The sequence below is a fragment of the Schistocerca gregaria genome, chromosome 4 (genome assembly GCF_023897955.1).
Source record: "Schistocerca gregaria isolate iqSchGreg1 chromosome 4, iqSchGreg1.2, whole genome shotgun sequence".
NCBI lineage: Eukaryota > Metazoa > Arthropoda > Insecta > Orthoptera > Acrididae > Schistocerca > Schistocerca gregaria.
The window spans coordinates 221,390,015-221,408,023 of record NC_064923.1 but is presented as its reverse complement, the minus strand read 5'-3'; the positions used below and the strand labels follow the sequence as shown (position 1 = coordinate 221,408,023).

The window sequence follows — 18,009 nt, the reverse complement described above, 5'->3', positions numbered from 1 at the left end:
CCCCTAGAACGTAGAACTACTTGAACCTAACTAACCTAAGAACATCACACACATCCATGCCCGAGGCAGGTTTCGAACCTGCGACAGTAGCGGTCGCGCGGTTCCAGATTGAAGCGCCTAGAACCGCACGGCCACTCCGGCCGGCCGAGCTGTTATCCGCTATGAATGAGCACGTGGAGTATTAGGCACAGAAATTCATAACCGCCTTGTTGAGGTGTATGGGTTAGGTGTGATGTCGAGGCAAATGATGCGGAGATAATGCTAGCAATTCATTGATGGACGTCAGCAAGTGCAGGACGTATCGAGACCTGGACGGAAGCGCACGGCCACTAAAGATGCAAATTTCATGACATGATTAAAGCGAACCGACGTATCACCATCGATAGAGTAGCGGCAGAACTTGGAATCGGACGTGAGCGAGCTCGCAAGATCATCCAGACAGTCTTCGATACAGGAAGGTGTCAGCATGATAGATGCCCCGCCAACTAACCCCGACACACATGGAACAACGCATGGTGTTCAGTCTGGAACAGCTCGTGCGTTAGCATGAATCTGGCAATGACATTCTGTTTCGGATTGTGATGGGGGATGAAACGTAGTCCACCATTACACGCCCGAATCGAAGGCCGCGTCCATGGAGTGGAAACATCCGTCATCACCTGTCCGAAAGAAGTTCAAAAGCACTCCGTCTGCGGGTAAAGTGGTACTCACCGTTTTCTGGGACGCCAAACGAGTTTTGCTGCTGGACTTTCTGGAGGATGCAACCATCATTGCTGCGCGGTACTGTGCCACTCTGTCAAAATTGAAAGAGGCGATTCGGAAAAAGCGGCCTGGCCTTCCCAGATCTGGTGTTCTGCTGTTGGATAACAATGCGAGACCATACATGGCGACGGCAATGCAAAACCATACTGCAACTCTTGGTTGGGAGCGCCCACACCATCTGCCTTACAGTCCAGATCTCGCACCAAGTGACTTCCATCTGTTTCCTGCTTTGAAGAAGACTCTCGGTGGAAGGCGCTTTGGCACCAATGCTGACGACAAACAAGCCGTTCAACGCTTCTTCCGTATGCAACGCCCTGATTTTTTTCCTGGAAGGCTTTTTCAAGCTTATAAAGCGGTATGACAAATGTCTCAATGTACTTGGAAATTATGTAGAAAAATAAAGGTATGTCTTATCCATAATGTCTCATTCTCTGTTGTTTTTTTTTCCTTTCACACATAACTCTGACCATAGTCGACAGGGGAAACTTATTTTCCAACTCCCCCACGAACAACTATACTAGATGAGACCTTGTGTTGCGATTACGATGAGATGACAGGTATTCCATCTCTAATGCGATTTGCTGGTACGCATGCGCGATAAGAAGCCATCGAAGTGGTGTACGGCAGCCACGTAATTTGCCAGGTCGCAAACACGCTACCAGGCCGTAAGAGCCCGAGTGGAGGTATCATCACAAGATCACTTCCGTCAGGTATTTCAGAAAGCGGCAGAAAGTGTCACGTGCGCGACATTTGCCCGCGCAGCACGAGAGGAGCTAGCAGAGTGTGCGAAGTGGGTAGCGACGATCAAGGCGTAGGTCGCGGTGTCGCGATCAAAGCTTTTGTGCCTGCGCGCGGTATATTTCCGCCGCACTGCACGAAACAATCCTCAGGATAATGCGGTATATTTTAATCGCAATCCACGAAACAAGCCTCAGGCTAAGGACCACGAGTATCATGGCGCTTTATGATTTATATTAAGTTTCCAGCAGAAAACTTATTTAATGTAGATCCCATTCTTCCATTGTCATGTTGTGGTCCTCAGTCCGAAAACTTTTGTTGCAGCTCTCCACCCTAATCTATCCTCTGCACGCCACTTCATTTCTCCGTAACTGCTGCAAACTGTCTCCACTTGTACCTACTTACAGTATAATTTCTGTCACGGTTAGTTCTTGCAAGGGTCTGGGGCAACGCCGATGTATCAGACAGGAGGTGAACAAAAACATGCAAACACCAAAAACACAACATATTACCATGCCTCATACGATGTAGGAAATCCTACGGCATTCAAAACAGCTTCCAGCCGTCTCGGCGTGGCTAAATACAGTTCCTCTATGGTTTTCAAGGGAATATTATACTGTACTTCCTGCGGAATAGTGGCAACTTCCGGTAACGGTGATGAAGGCAGATGGAGATCATGGAGGCAGATGGAGATCACGCACCCTTATCTCCAAAGTAGACCATGAAGACTGAATAAATGCAGATCTGGTGACTCTGATGGATAGGAGAGATACGACAATTAGTCTTCGTGCTCACAGAACTAGTCCTGAACGATGCGAGTTGTGTCAATAGGGGCCCCCTCGTCTTAGAACACAGCTTCACTACTGAGGAACAAAAACATTGTACCATGGGATGAACCTGCTCTGCCAAAATAATCACATAATCCTCGGCAGTAATGCCAACTTGGAGTGACTGTGGGGCCCACGGAATACAACGTTAAGGCTGCCCATTTCATCGCCGAACCCCCATCATGTTTCACTCTTGGGACGTGAACTCGTCGAAATGTTGGAAACGGCGAAACAAGACCAAACGGTTTACTGGTAACTAGAGAACCTCATCCTTTAAGAGCGCGAGATATTCGATGGTTCATGGTCCATGTTTTATGGCTTTGGCAACACGCTTTAATGTTAAGGGCATTTGCATAACTGATGAATAGTTTTGAAATTCCATCTGACCCTGCAATTTCCTGCTTATGGATCTCACTTTCTGTTGCTGACAAGGTTCTCGAATGTGAAATTCACTTCTGCATTAATTTTCACAACGTCGTCCCCTTCAAGGACGGTCTGTCATGATCATTCAACACACGCTTTCGTCCGCGTTGTGACTTAGCGGGTGATGTTTCTCGATTTTTCCTGTGTCCGGGATAAATCTTCGATGCGGTGTCTCTTGAAACACTGAACATTACGACATCCGTGGTTACGAAAGCACTCACCATATGAACACCAACAACTTGCTCATGCTCCAATTCACTTAGCTCCGATATAACACTCTCACGACTACACAGAACACTGTTCTGACCATGACTGCTACTTGCAACGTATTGAGGACATTCCACAGGTGCCGTTCGTGCCCAAATAAAATGGCGCAACTTGTGGGATTGAGCAGCATCTACATTTATTCTCAAGCGTGTATTTCGCTCGACGTATCTCTCATCACCTATTTATCTACTTCTTCTACTCTTTCTATAGTACTTTCTTCACGTTTTCTTCTCTTACAAAGCCTATCTATATATTCCTTCCACCTTTCAACCATCCCTTGGTTGTTCAGTACTGACTTGTCACCTGAACTCTCGATATTCACATAGGTGCTACTATTTTCTCCATACGTCGTTTTAATATTCCTTTAGGCAGCGTCTATTCGATAGTCATTCCTGTTGTTCAATTTTGCACTTCATATCTATACCTTTTCAGCCCTCTGTATTCCCTTTCTCCTCCATCATTTGTGGTTTTCACCTTTCGTCAACTCAGTATCTCCTACATTATCCGAGGACTTGAAGTAGGCATTTTTTGCCTCTGCGGCATTCACTACAGCATCTCTCAAGTCTTGGCTATGATGATGCTTTCACTATACTGTTAATGTGGGGTATATAAAACTAATTTTCCATACGGTAATGTTTACATTGTAACTATCAATAGAAGTGTCAATACACCGCTGAAAACCGAGCGAGGTGGCACAGTGGATAGACACTGGCCTCGCATTCTGGAGGACGACGGTTCAATCCCGCGTCCGGCCATCTTGATTTAGGTTTTCCGTGATTTCCCTAAATCGCCCCAGGCAAATGTCGGGATGGTTCCTTTGAAAGGGCACGGCCGACTTCCTTCCTTAATCAGATGAGACCCATGACCTTGCTGTCTGGTCTCCTTCCCCAAAACAACCCAACCCAACCCAACACTTCTGAAGGAATTTTTTTTTCTTTATTGTTATTTTTAAACCTGTTTACAGGCAGGCCAGCAGCAGCATACTACGCCGCTCTTTGGTCTCAGAGAAACACAAAAGATACAAATGAAGACATTTGGAGAAAAAATATGGTGGACATATGCTGAAGGAACGTAAAAGTCTTTGCTTACTAGGGAAAGTAGAAAAATCAGCTTCGGGAGAGCATGCTCTTCAATCAGGAAATGAGTGAATTTTTCTAATCCAAAATTTTGTCTACAGTGACAAATTATTATGCACGGCTCTACAGAGAAGCCATTGAAATATATAAACATTGGGATAATCTTACTGGAAATGTATCCACGGACCCAACCAATCAACCAACTCGCACACGCGCGCCCTGACCGTGGCATCGCTGGCCACAGTTCCTGTCGCGGCCGTCGGCGTCTCAGGGCGTTACCGCCGACGGAAGAGGTCGCGCCATGGCTGAGCTCGGGTCCGCAGCGCTGTCTGCCTTTTGCATATAAGGAGGAGCGCTGGCCCCGAGACGGACAGTCTATTGTCGATTGTCTATTGCTAGCCTTTCGTGGAGTTTATAGCGGAGCCATTGCAATGTGGTATTTGCTATTGTATTCGACTAGGCTCAGTACACGGATTACTCTTGGATATTACTTGGACTTGTATTGCTGGTGCACGTTTCGTCAGAAATAAAGATAAGTTATCTCTTCACTCTAGCTGGCGCAATTCTTGTCATTAATTATTTTTCGGCCAACAGACATAGCTACATCCTGGTCACTACCCACCCTTTATACAATTTGTGGTGGCTGCCCCAAAAGTACCGCCGAGGACCTTGGGTTTGGGAGCCGTCACAAAAGGAAAAAAACCATAATGGACAGAAGCTCTGCAGAAACCATTTATATGTTTTATCTTTGACGATGACAGCTCGAGAGTTAAGTTTTACCTCTGTCGAGGATTATTCTGCCAATCGTGTGTACAGTTGTGCCACGCCCCATTTTCAGAGTATTTATGTCTCTCTTAGACGTCCGAACCGCCGGTCGGTATGACAGAGGAACAACGGACACCTATGTAGATGTCCAGCGCAGCTGTGTACGTAGTAGCGTTAGAAACGGTAAGTTTCATGGACCGCGACCATACAGCTTGGAATCAGCTAAGACATGAAAAAGGCGTCGTGAAAGCTTTCACTGTGTGATATCGTTAATGAGAGTGCTGCTCACCTGAAGGAAGAAGGCTTGGAGCGCATGACGCGTCGGCACGCACGACCGTGACGTCATCTGGCCGCCTCCCCGCCTGCAACACAAAACACACCAGCACTGTCATTCCGTATATCAGAATCACAGACAAAAATGCAGATCGTGATTCCCTGTCATGCAATACAAACCATATGAAGACACTGGTTAAGCAATGTGGGAAAGCGTACTTTCACTAAAAAGTAAAGGATAAGAATGGTATACGAAAGTCTCTTCATCGCTTTATTAAACAAAAACCGTCTTTGATTGTATTTGCGTGTACATGTGACTAAATAAATAAAGCAGAAATATAGATAATTTATTGCCCGGCGCAAACACACTAATTTCAAACGAACTGACCTGTTTCAACTATCATCAGACTGACAAGACAAATTTTAAAAATCAGAAGAGAAATTATGTATATATAGTAGAAGAAAGTGATGTCATACGACAAGGCACATGCCATGGTTCAATATCACCACCACGGAAACCACAACGTCAGTGGATACAAGACGCAACTAAATTTCCTTTGCAGACTTTGAGGACAGTGTGATGTCCCTTCCCTCCTTCTTCCCTCGCCGGGAGGAGACGCGACTCTTAACGATGTTCGTCCCCGTCTTTATGACGTGGAACAGCACCTGTAACTCTCGTAATCACAACTCCTCGGGTGGTTTAGAAATATTCTGTTATCTGTGCGCAACAGTCTTCTCAGTTTGTGCGAACTGGTAAACTACAATCATTTATTTTTATTTTTATGCCCGGTTGGTTCTGTGATGAAATAAAATCTTCATTCTCGATTTCATCATTACTGTCGTTTTTCACATAATACAGAGCGAGGATGAAATTTTTCTACCAACTATTCCGTTGCTATGCCGTTGCTACGACCAGTTATTAACAACGGTCCGACGTAACTCCAGAGATGGAGTTGGAGTAAATGTTTTTTTTTCCTTTTTTTAATACGCCGTAACACTGGTTTAAACTAATCACTCTTCACTGTCTATTATTCATGTATTCACTTAGTCACTTAAAAAGTTTAACGAGTTAGGCGACACGTAAGATTTCCCTTTTGACTCAGATTTTATTGTTCTTTCTGTAATTAATTGTTTGTCCCTACAATACACGCACGCCGATATGTCATTCAAGATTAACTTCCGTTCAGTTCTTTAATCGTGACGCTGACGACAACTTTTGACTAATCGGCGTACTTGTCTTTCTTCGTGTCTTCGTTTTATTGTGTGGTACTCAATACTACGAATTGTTTTTCTGTCGTTGATCCATTGCTCTTAAGGTTTGTAACTGTTCATCAGTATGAAGAGCTAAGTCCGATACACCAATATCACTCAAAGTCTAATACTCTTACTATACCGTCACGTTGAGAACGGTGAAGATTGACTTCCATCAGTCGAATGACTGAGCAATACTTCAGTCTCCACCTCACGAATTATTAAACTTCCAAAACTGAAACAACCTAATAGCGTTTGCGTCCAGACAACTATCGCAAAAGTACTCCAGAACGACTCAAGAGCAGCTAACTAACTAACATTTCCATATGCGAGTTGAATTGTAGTCGCATTGAATTTCCTTTTCGATTCGGCTACAACTCTCTTCCATAGTAAATGTTATCTTTGATTGAATTACTTTCTTGGATTTAACTTAAGTTCATATGATTTGGAATTTATTCTATAGGTGTTTCATAAAGAACCTATGAAAATCCTTTCCTTTTATCTCCCCATCTTGTATGGTATTCTCAGTATTTGAATAATGTAGGTGTTAATCAAAATATTACCAGTGTAGATTTTATCGTCAATAGTTGCCATCACTGTCAAGATGACTCACTTCCCTACTTTAAGTTCACACAACGTTAACTGGAGTTTTCGGACCTTGGGGCGTTACAACAGGTTCCTTACACAAAACAAGATAAAAGTGTCTAGTTAACATGGGCTCTAAAATGCATTACTTCGAAACTGTGAAACACGTCTTTTCTACTGCAAGCTCCTTGCTTTCTATATTTCGGGAGGAGGTAGTACGTACCAAAACAAGAAAAAAAATTTCAATAAACATGGGCTCTAAAATGCATACCCTAAGAGCTATGAGCTTGTTCAGTAGAAGAAATATGTTTCACAGAGTCAAGGATGGACAAGCGCTCATTGCTATTTAGGTAAGCATGTCCCCAAGTCTGTAACGGGAATTTAGTTACACACCGTGTACATGAGTAGGATGCTAATCCCTTGCTGGGCAATTGAAGAATTATTCATTCACTATTGACACATTTCAATAACAAATATTTATTTAAAAAATTTTAAATACCGTTCTGTACATAAGCACGTTAGTCAAAAAAATGTAAAACAGAACTGCGTTACAAAGTGTGGAATCATCGAATTTTACAACACAGATGTGAAGCATCTGTAACAAGGTAAAATATTTGGTTATAGTAATAATAATGAGCGCATGGCATTTGTGGCCGGAGACCCTTCGCGGGGCGGTTCGGCCGCCGCTCTACAAGTTCTTTAACGCCATTACGGCGACTTGCAAGGGAATGAGGATTAAATGATGATGAAAGGCACACAACACACATCATTTCAAGGCAGAGAAAATCCCTAACCCCGCCGGGAATCGAACCCAGGACCCCGTGCGCAAGAAGCGAGAACGCTACCGCAAGCTCACGAGCCGCGGACTGGTTATGGTACAACTCTTCTTTAGTACGATTACGAGGAAAAACAGGAAAACTAGGTTAAGTAGCGGCAATAATATGCGAAAAGAGATTATGACATAATGGGACAGACTTGCAGAAATGATGAAGATGGAAGCATTGTTGAGCGACAAAAGAAAATACCAAAGAAACCGTTGACGTGACCCTGCTCTCGTCGATGTATGCGAGGGCGCGGAGAAGGGAGGGAAGGAGGGAGAGAGGGAGGGGGAGGGATTAAGGAGCAGTGTTCCACCAAAATGAATCTGTGAGTCTCAAGTTGAGTGTGTACTGATTCCAAAACTCCTGTTTCACATGAAACTGTTTCAAATATAGCATAGTCCACTGCACAGTGAGAGATTCATTTTGGACGTAAATCCTAGGCTGTGGCCGAGCCTTATCTCCGAGATATATAAGTTCAGGGGATCTAGCTGTTGCAAGTGGCGTTTGTTATCGTACCAATCCTCAAATGCAGACGTTAGTGCAATTAGAAACAAATTTATATTGTCATGTACCTAAAATGTTAATTTCATGAAATGCGACATAACAATCGATTTGGAAAATGCCGTGATTGAGGTATTATATAATTTTCTTCTTCTTTTATTTAAACCGGACTATGATCACAAGTTGTACTTACGTAATTACTCGGTTCAACTGCACCCTACCTCCACCATCTAGATCCAGTCATAGGAGGTTCCTCATGGTGCAACAGTCGATCGTCGCAAAAGAAGCACCACAATTATATCCATGTCACTTATGAACTTTCGAGAATCATATTAGCATTTGCGAGTGTTGCTAAACTTTGGCTGCACTATGCATTAGTGCCAATGAAAATCTGTGCGCCGGCCAAGACTCGAACTGGGATCTTCTGCTTGACGCGAGCGGTCGCTTTGACCGTCTTGGCCACCCGAGCACGTTCCCCACTCTCAAGAACATTGCAAAGTGCTTTAGAACAACATGAACACTACAATATGCAGGATGCGGTCCTTAAATCCCGACAAATTTCAATTTGAATTTCCCGCCATATCGTAGTTCCGCCGGAGGTTGCGATTGGCGTTCTTGAAAGCCATAGGCATCTAGTTAACAGTCAGAACCTGAAAATGGACTAAATGTTCCGTACAAGTGCGGAATACAACCGAAGAGTCGCGATTACCGAAAGTCGTCGCGCTGGGAATTCGCCCACTGAAACAGTACGATCACTCGGCTACCCGAGATCAACTGTTCCCGATTATTGTGGCCAAGTATAATGCTTCGGAGAAGTGTGAGAAAGGTTCCGCTAACCCGGAGAGGAAATCGTATTCGAGGAACCGCGTGTCACGAAGTGTGGCAATAAGGAGGACCTCATATGAGCCGTTTAGGCTAAAAGTAGTTTTCGGATAACGTTGACATGTTCTGGTCAAAGGAATTCTGACTTTCCGAATAGCCCGGATTTGAATCCCCTCGAATACTATGTTTGGAGCGTAGTCGAAAGACTTATTTCCTAATGCAACATCTCTACGCACCTCTATCGAAACAACATTTGCGAATATCGACAGCGCTGTTTTAAAGAGCGTGTGCGATCGCTTCGGTGCAAGACTGGACGAGGTCACTGCAGCTGAAGGTGTTATATGGAGTACACTTCAAAGATACCACTACTTATATGTAAAACTATATTCATTTAAATTTGAATTTTGTTTTAATAAAATTTGCTTATTGAAAAAAGTTTCATTTGTCAGGATTTAAGCGCCTCACTTATTAATGGCTCTCGACATTCAACCATAACCGAGTGCATCAACGTGAGGTAGCAAATATGAGGTAGCCAAGAAGGTGGAAACGTGGGTTCTACTATGCCAAGACTTCTTGGTAGCTACAACAGGAAAACACAATTAACTAGCAGGAGTACAAAATAAGAAAGTATTTACTAATGTTACTTAAAAACCGTCTTGATTGCAAATTTTTTATTCATATGACCGGTTCCGCTCATTCAGAACCATCTTCAGATCTGATATTTCAGTTACAGGAGTAACCCGTCCAAATCCAGCAATTTTCACATGCTACAACCCGTCCAAATCCAGCAATTTTCACGTGCTACGTAGCATGTGAAAATTGCTGTATTTGGACGGGTTACTCCTGTAACTGAAATATCAGATCTGAAGATGGTTCTGAATGAACCGAAACCGGTCATATGAATAAAAAATTTGCAATCAAGACGGTTTTTAAGTAACATTATAAAATCACTGATTGCTGTTATCCCATAAGACATTATGTCTGTTTTTGCAAAGTATTTACTACTTAACTTTGTTGTAGACCATGATATGTTAGTTGACAATTATAGCAGACGACTAGACTAATAGTCTGTAGAATGACATCTTGCAGTGACGAATTAATCTCTCGTAATCTTGAATGTCGAATCCGGTGAATTTGAAGACTAACTTGGCTGTCGACAAGACATAACGTAGAATTGTTTGTAACTGCCAACTTACTATTGTTGACTTTACTGTAGTACTATTACGGAACTTTACAACTGGGCTACAAAGACTTGAGGGCAGCAGTGACTGAGCTGCAGACGATGACTAACATCGGCGCTGGCTGACCACTGAGCGCGGCTGCGAACTGTACACTGTGTTAAGTAGGCTGTTTAGGTTTTTACGCCGGTAACGCCACGTAGCGCTCTGTATGAAAATCACTGGCTGTGCTGTGTGAAGTCTGTGGCTGGTTGGCATTGTTGCAATATTTGCTATTGTAGTGTTGGGCACTTGGATGTGGCGCGTAGCTTTGTGCAGTTGGAGGTGAGCCGCCAGCAGTGGTGGGTGTGGGGAGAGAGATGGCGGTGTTTTGAGAGCGGACGATCTGGACGTGTGTCCGTCAGAAAAAGGAAATTTGTAATACTGGATATCATGAACTGATATATATATATACTCCTAGAAATTGAAATAAGAACACCGTGAATTCATTGTCCCAGGAAGGGGAAACTTTATTGACACATTCCTGGGGTCAGGTACATCACATGATCACACTGACAGAACCACAGGCACATAGACACAGGCAACAGAGCATGCACAATGTCGGCACTAGTACAGTGTATATCCACCTTTCGCAGCAATGCAGGCTGCTATTCTCCCATGGAGACGATCGTAGAGATGCTGGATGTAGTCCTGTAGAACGGCTTGCCATGCCATTTCCACCTGGCGCCTCAGTTGGACCAGCGTTCGTGCTGGACGTGCAGACCGCGTGAGACGACGCTTCATCCAGTCCCAAACATGCTCAATGGGGGACAGATCCGGAGATCTTGCTGGCCAGGGTAGTTGACTTACACCTTCTAGAGCACGTTGGGTGGCACGGGATACATGCGGACGTGCATTGTCCTGTTGGAACAGCAAGTTGCCTTGCCGGTCTACGAATGGTAGAACGATGGGTTCGATGACGGTTTGGATGTACCGTGCACTATTCAATGTCCCCTCGACGATCACCAGAGGTGTACGGCCAGTGTAGGAGATCGCTCCCCACACCATGATGAAGGGTGTTGGCCCTGTGTGCCTCGGTCGTATGCAGTCCTGATTGTGGCGCTTACCTGCACGGCGCCAAACACGCATACGACCATCATTGGCACCAAGGCAGAAGCGACTCTCATCGCTGAAGACGACACGTCTCCATTCGTCCCTCCATTCACGCCTGTCGCGACACCACTGGAGGCGGGCTGCACGATGTTGGGGCGTGAGCGGAAGACGGCCTAACGGTGTGCGGGACCGTAGCCCAGCTTCATGGAGACGGTTGCGAATGGTCCTCGCCGATACCCCAGGAGCAACAGTGTCCCTAATTAGCTGGGAAGTGGCGGTGCGGTCCCCTACGGCACTGCGTAGGATCCTACGGTCTTGGCGTGCATCCGTGCGTCGCTGCGGTCCGGTCCCAGGTCGACGGGCACGTGCACCTTCCGCCGACCACTGGCGACAACATCGATGTACTGTGGAGACCTCACGCCCCACGTGTTGAGCAATTCGGCGGTACGTCCACTCGGCCTCCCGCATGCCCACTATACGCCCTCGCTCAAAGTCCGTCAACTGCACATACGGTTCACGTCCACGCTGTCGCGGCATGCTACCAGTGTTAAAGACTGCGATGGAGCTCCGTATGCCACGGCAAACTGGCTGACACTGACGGCGGCGGTGCACAAATGCTGCGCAGCTAGCGCCATTCGACGGCCAACACCGCGGTTCCTGGTGTGTCTGCTGTGCCGTGCGTGTGATCATTGCTTGTACAGCCCTCTCGCAGTGTCCGGAGCAAGTATGGTGGGTCTGACACACCGGTGTCAATGTGTTCTTTTTTCCATTTCCAGGAGTATAACATTATTAAGGTAAATACATTGTTTGTTCTGCATGAAAATCTTTTATTTGCTAAACATGCCTATCAATAGATAGTGCCTTCAGTAGTTAGAATCTTTTATTTAGCTGGCAGTATCGGCGCTCGCTGTATTGCAGTAGTTCGAGTAACGAAGATTTTTGAGAGGTAAGTGATTCATGAAAGGTATAGGTTATTGTTAGTCAGGGCCATTCTTTTGCAGGGATTATTGAAAGTCAGATTGTTTTGCGCTAAAAATATTGTGTGTCAGTTTATTGATGATCAGAATAAGTAAAGAGAGAAATGTCAGAGCACGTTCAGTTTTGCTCAGCTGTTTGAAATCAAATAACGTAAGAGATTTACCAGCACAGTCATTTATAATTTTCTAAGGGGATGTTTCAACTGGCACAACTGCAGTATACTCCCGCTACACATGAAGTGGCCTAGCGGCGCCTCGCGGCTGACTACTCTTTGGCTAACACAGCCGTTCTTCTGTTCCGTTTATCGAGAGAATCGCATCCGGCGGATCGATCTCTCAAGCGGCGGTGTGGTCGTATGACTGACATCACACTTATAACTCTAAATTCCTGCGAACATTGTAGGGGTTTCTTAGAAAAAGTGAGAAAATATAGTCTGAGTACTGTTTTTGGTGTGAGCGTTGTTAATAAATAAAAACTAACAATTCGTAAATAACTCATATTCGATATTAGTCATATTCTAGTCATATCAAAGAAACTGTTACAACTGCCTAGTATTGCGTGGGGTCTCCGAGAGCACGCAGAAGTGCCACAACACGATGTGACATGGGCTCGAATAATGTCTGGAAGGAATTGACACCATGAATCCTGCAGGACTATCCATAAATTCGTAAAAATACGAGGGAGTGGAGATCACTTCTGAACAGCATGTTGCAAGACATCGCAGATATGGTCAATAATGTTCATGTCTGGGGATTTTGGTGGCCAGCGGAATGCATAATGGACATGAATGGATGCAGGTGATCAGACAGGACGCTTACGTACGTGTCACCTGTCCGAGTCGTATCAGGGGTCACATATCACTCCAACCGCACACGGCCACACCATCACAGAGCCTCCGCCAGCTTGGATAGTCCCCTGCTGACATGTAGGGTCATGGATTCATGAGGCTGTCTGCATACCCGTACATGTCCATCCACTCGATACAATTTGAATCGAGACTCGTACGACCTGGCAACATAATCCAGTCATCAACAGTCCAATGTCGGTGTTGACTGGCCCAGGCGAGGCGTAAAGCTTTGTCTCGTCCAATCATCAAGGATACACGAGTGGGCCTTCCGCTCCGAAAGCCCATATCGATGATGTTTCATTGAATGGTTCGCACGCTGACACTTGCTTGTGGTCCAGCATTGAAGGCTGCAGCAATTTGCGGAAGGGCTGCACTTCTATCATGTTGAATGATTCTCTTCAGTCGTCGTCGGTCTCATTCGTGCAGGATCTTTGTCCGTCCACAGAGATGTCGGAGATTTGATGTTTTACCGGATTCGTGATATCCACGGTACACTTATGAAATGGTCGTACAGGAAAATCCCCACTTCATAGCTACCTCGGAGATTCTGTCCTCCATCGCTCGTGGGCTGACTATAAAACCACGTTCAAACTCACTTAAATCTTGATAACCTGCCATTGTAGCAGCGGTAACCGATGTAAGAACTGCTCCAGACACTTGTTGTCTTATATACATCTTCATCTACATTTATACACCGCAAGCCACCCAACGGTGTGTGGCGGAGGGCACTTTACGTGCCACTGTCATTACCTCCCTTTCCTATTCCAGTCGCGTATGGTTCGCGGGAAGAACGACTGCCGGAAAGCCTCCGTACGCGCTCGAATCTCTCTAATTTTACATTCGTGATGTCCTTGGGAGGTATAAGTAGGGGGAAGCAATATATTCGATAGCTCATCCAGAAACGCACCCTCTCGAAACCTGGACAGCAAACTACACCGCGATGCAGAGCGTTTCTCTTGCAGAGTCTGCCACTTGAGTTTGCTAAACATCTCCGTAACGCTATCACGCTTACCAAATAACCCTGTGACGAAACGCGCCGCCCTTCTTTGGATCTTCTCTATCTCCTCTGTCAACCCGGTCTGGTACCGATCCCACACTGATGAGCAATACTCAGGTATAGGTCGAACGAGTGTTTTGTAAGCCACCTCCTTTGTTGATGGACTACATTTTCTAAGGACCCTCCCAATGAATCTCAACCTGGCACCCGCCTCACCAACAATTAATTTTATATGATCATTCCCCTTCAAATCGTTCCGCACGCATACTCCCAGATATTTTACAGAAGTAACTGCTACCAGTGTTTGTTCCGCTATCATATAATCATACAATAAAGGATCCTTCATTCTATGTATTCGCAATTCATTACATTTGTCTAGTTAAGGGTCAGTTGCCACTCCATGCATAGGTGTCGCCGACCACAGCGCCTGTTTACGTATCTGTGTATTTGAATATGCTTGTATATACCAGTTTCTTTGGCGCTTCAGTGTACATCGCTGAAATGAAAATCGACGTTTAAGGTATTTGCCCACGCTAAAACCTTCCCAAGGGTAAATGGGACGCAACAGCAAATCAGTGCCAGATTCGGTGTCGCGAATCTAATTCGAGTAACGGTAAACGAGGCAGAAAGCATGCAAATAGCTGTAGGACCCTCCATTTCGGTGAGACTGCGGCAAGCAGAAGGGCGAGCGGGCGCAATAAATAGGCGCAGTGAGGGCCGCTACTCCGGCCATCGGCGGAACCCCGGAGCGCGGCTGCAAAACGCGCTACAATGGCGTGACGTAAGCGCTGTCAGCGGCAGCTACCTGCTCCTGACGACGCCCCGCGGGCTCCGGCACGCTTCGCCTCACAGCGCTGCGCCCTCATACATACACAGCTACCTACCTACCTGCGTACTCGGCCGTCCGGCGATCATGTCCACGGTGTTCTCAATATTCCACCTACTTTCTGCCTCCGGAGCAGACCGTGCTGCTTCTCTTGTACACACTTGAGTTACATTATTAGCTGGTCACTGACGAGTGGATTTCTGTAACGGGCCAGAACGAGGACTGTTGACATTTTTAAAATTATCGTGAATCCGATATATCAGTATTTAACAAAGTATCATCTGCTCTCGACACATCGAAAACAGTATCGATATATCGCGATAAAAATATCGACGTGCTGGCCTATAAAAATATCGGCTGCACATTGTAATTATACAGTGGCTTTTAGGTCTGTAAACTTAAGTATTGATTTGTTATTAGATTTTCTGTACATCAACGAGCTAGCTGCCTGCCTATCCGCCTTAGAGCAAGAGCTGAAACGAAAACGATGGGCGTTCACGCTTGGCGATAACCACTTTGCTAACAATGGTAACTGCGTGTAAGTGCCACAGTAAAAGGCGTCCGATGGATCCGTCGTTCGGTTTCGTCACATATCGGATAACTCTGGAACACTTCATGCCGACTTCCCTGTGGGCTTTTTCTTCTTTTTTTCTCCTGCCAGCGACCTAGCAGATGTAGTGTCAAAATTGCTTAGTGAAGTTAAAAAGTTCAATTTTCTGTTGGTTGCGCCGAGCACCGATTACGTCAGCATACCCCTTATACGTCTCCGCCCACCCCAAAAACCAATCATGGCATTTCGATTATGGTCACCTTTTTCAGCAACTGTTTTTGAAGAATGCCGACGTGAAGAAATAGCACATATCGACACTTTACCGACAGCCCTGGACAGAACCGAGGGACAGTTCCGCGGATTATTACGAAGCATACGGCCCGCCTCTCTCAGATAGGGATGGGAAAAACCGACCGGATGAAATCTATCCTTTAGTTGTGAAAAACCGGCATTTTCTGTTATTTGCTTGGTCTACGCCATAACAAGCATTTTTTATTTATCACTAATAACCGGATAAAAAAACGAAACATAAATCAGCCGTAGCATCAGTGACAATTTTTTTCGGTTTTAGAAAAACCCTTTTTAAAAAAGGAGTAATTTTAATTATTATAATCTGCGTTTCTGTTGGCATTGTTATTAAAACAGCACTTACCGCTTTTTCGATTTTCTATGAAAACGCACCAACACACTAATACAAAATAAAGGACGCATAACGAAGGAATTATCCGAATGGGACGGAAATAGGCAAATGTACAGAGAAACAATTCAGAAAAATTGTTTGATTTATTCAAGAGAAATAGCTTCCCAAACTTAGTAAGCGAATAACGCGTTGGTCCGCTCCTGTCCCCTATGAAAGCAGTTATTAGCTTGGCACTGATTGACAGAGTTGCTGGATGTATTCCTGAGGTATATCGTGCTAAATTCCGTCCAACTGGCGCGTTAGATCGTCAAAATACCGAGATGGTTGGAGGGCCCTGCCCCTAATGGTTCAAAATGGCTCTGAGCACTATGGGACTTAACATCTGTGGTCATCACTCCCCTAGAACTTAGAACTACTTAAACCTAACTAACCTAAGGACATCACACACATCCATGCCCGAGGCAGGGTTCGAACCTGCGACCGTAGCAGTCCCGCGGTTCGGGACTGCGCGCCTAGAACCGCTAGACCACCGTGGCCGGCTGCCCATAATGCTGCAAACGTTCTCAATTGGGAAAAGATCAAATGGTTCAAATGGCTCTAAGCACTATGGGACTTAACATCCGAGATCATCAGGCCCCTAGAACTTAGAACTACTTAAACCTAACTAACCTAAGGACATCACACACATCCATGCCCGAGGCACGATTCGAACCTGTGACCGTAGCAGCAGCGCGGTTCCGGACTGATGTGCCTAGAACCGCTCGGTTACAGCTGCCGGCGGGAAAAGATCCGGCGACCTTCCTGGACAAGGTAAGGTTTAAAAAGAACGAAGACAAACTGTAGAAACTTTCGCCGAGTGCGGCCGGGCATTATCTTGCTGAGGATGACTTGCCACGCAGAGCAACTAAATGGCGAGCAGAATATCGTCGACGTACCGCTGTGCTGCAAGGGTGTCACTGATGCCAACCAAAGGAGTCCTGCTATGAAAAGAAGTACCATGCCAGATGTCACTCCCGGTTGTCGGGCCTTATGGCGGAACAGTCAGGTTGGGATCCCACCGCTGTTCGGGGCATATCCAAACATGTCTTCTGCCTGCACTCTCATTGACTGAAACAGAATTGTTTTCAATGGTGAGTCTTGTTTTAACTGGGCTCCCACGACCAACGAAGACAAGTCTGGGTACACCCCAGACAGCTGTGGGATACCAATCTCACTGTCGCCCCCCATACGGCCAGACAGCTGGGAGTGGTGGTCTGGGGTGCTACTTCAATCATAGCAGGAACAGTTTGGTCTTCATCCGTGCCACCCTTACAGCACAGCAGTATTTCGACGACATTCTACGTCCGCTTTGTTGCCATTAATGACAGTCTATTCTGGACTTTCATTTGAGCAGGATAACGCCCGCCCGTAAACAGCCAAGTTTTCAACTACTGGTATTCGTGCTTACCAAACCCTAACAATCCAGAATTGGATTCTGGGCAGAGCCCTGCAACCAGCATTTTGACGATGTAACGCAGTAATTGGACAGAATTTGGCACGATATCCCTCAGGAGGACATCCAACAACTCTATCAACCAATGTCAAACCAAATAACTGCTTGCATAAGGGCCAGAGATGGATCAACGCGTTATTGACTTGCTCCATTCCCAATCTCTTTCTCTTGAATAAATCATCAATTTGTTCTGAAACTGTAATAATTTGTTTGCCTCTAAATGTACGTCATTTCTGCCGTTTTCCGTCGCATTCGGATAGTTTCTCCGTGGTGTGTCCTTTCTTTTTAAGAATGTATT

At 45.5% G+C, this 18,009-nt stretch overlaps 1 protein-coding gene across 2 annotated transcripts in view; it reads right to left on the bottom strand.

Annotated features, from left to right (window-relative positions):
* Positions 1-18,009, bottom strand: part of LOC126267123 (protein cycle) — a 946,454-nt gene that overhangs the window by 334,860 nt on the left and 593,585 nt on the right. For both annotated transcript variants that reach the window (XM_049972039.1, XM_049972038.1), the window contains one exon: positions 5,148-5,220. In XM_049972039.1, coding sequence (XP_049827996.1) covers positions 5,148-5,173 — 26 coding nt within the window. In that variant the 5' untranslated portion in view covers positions 5,174-5,220. The remainder of the gene's footprint in view (positions 1-5,147; positions 5,221-18,009) is intronic.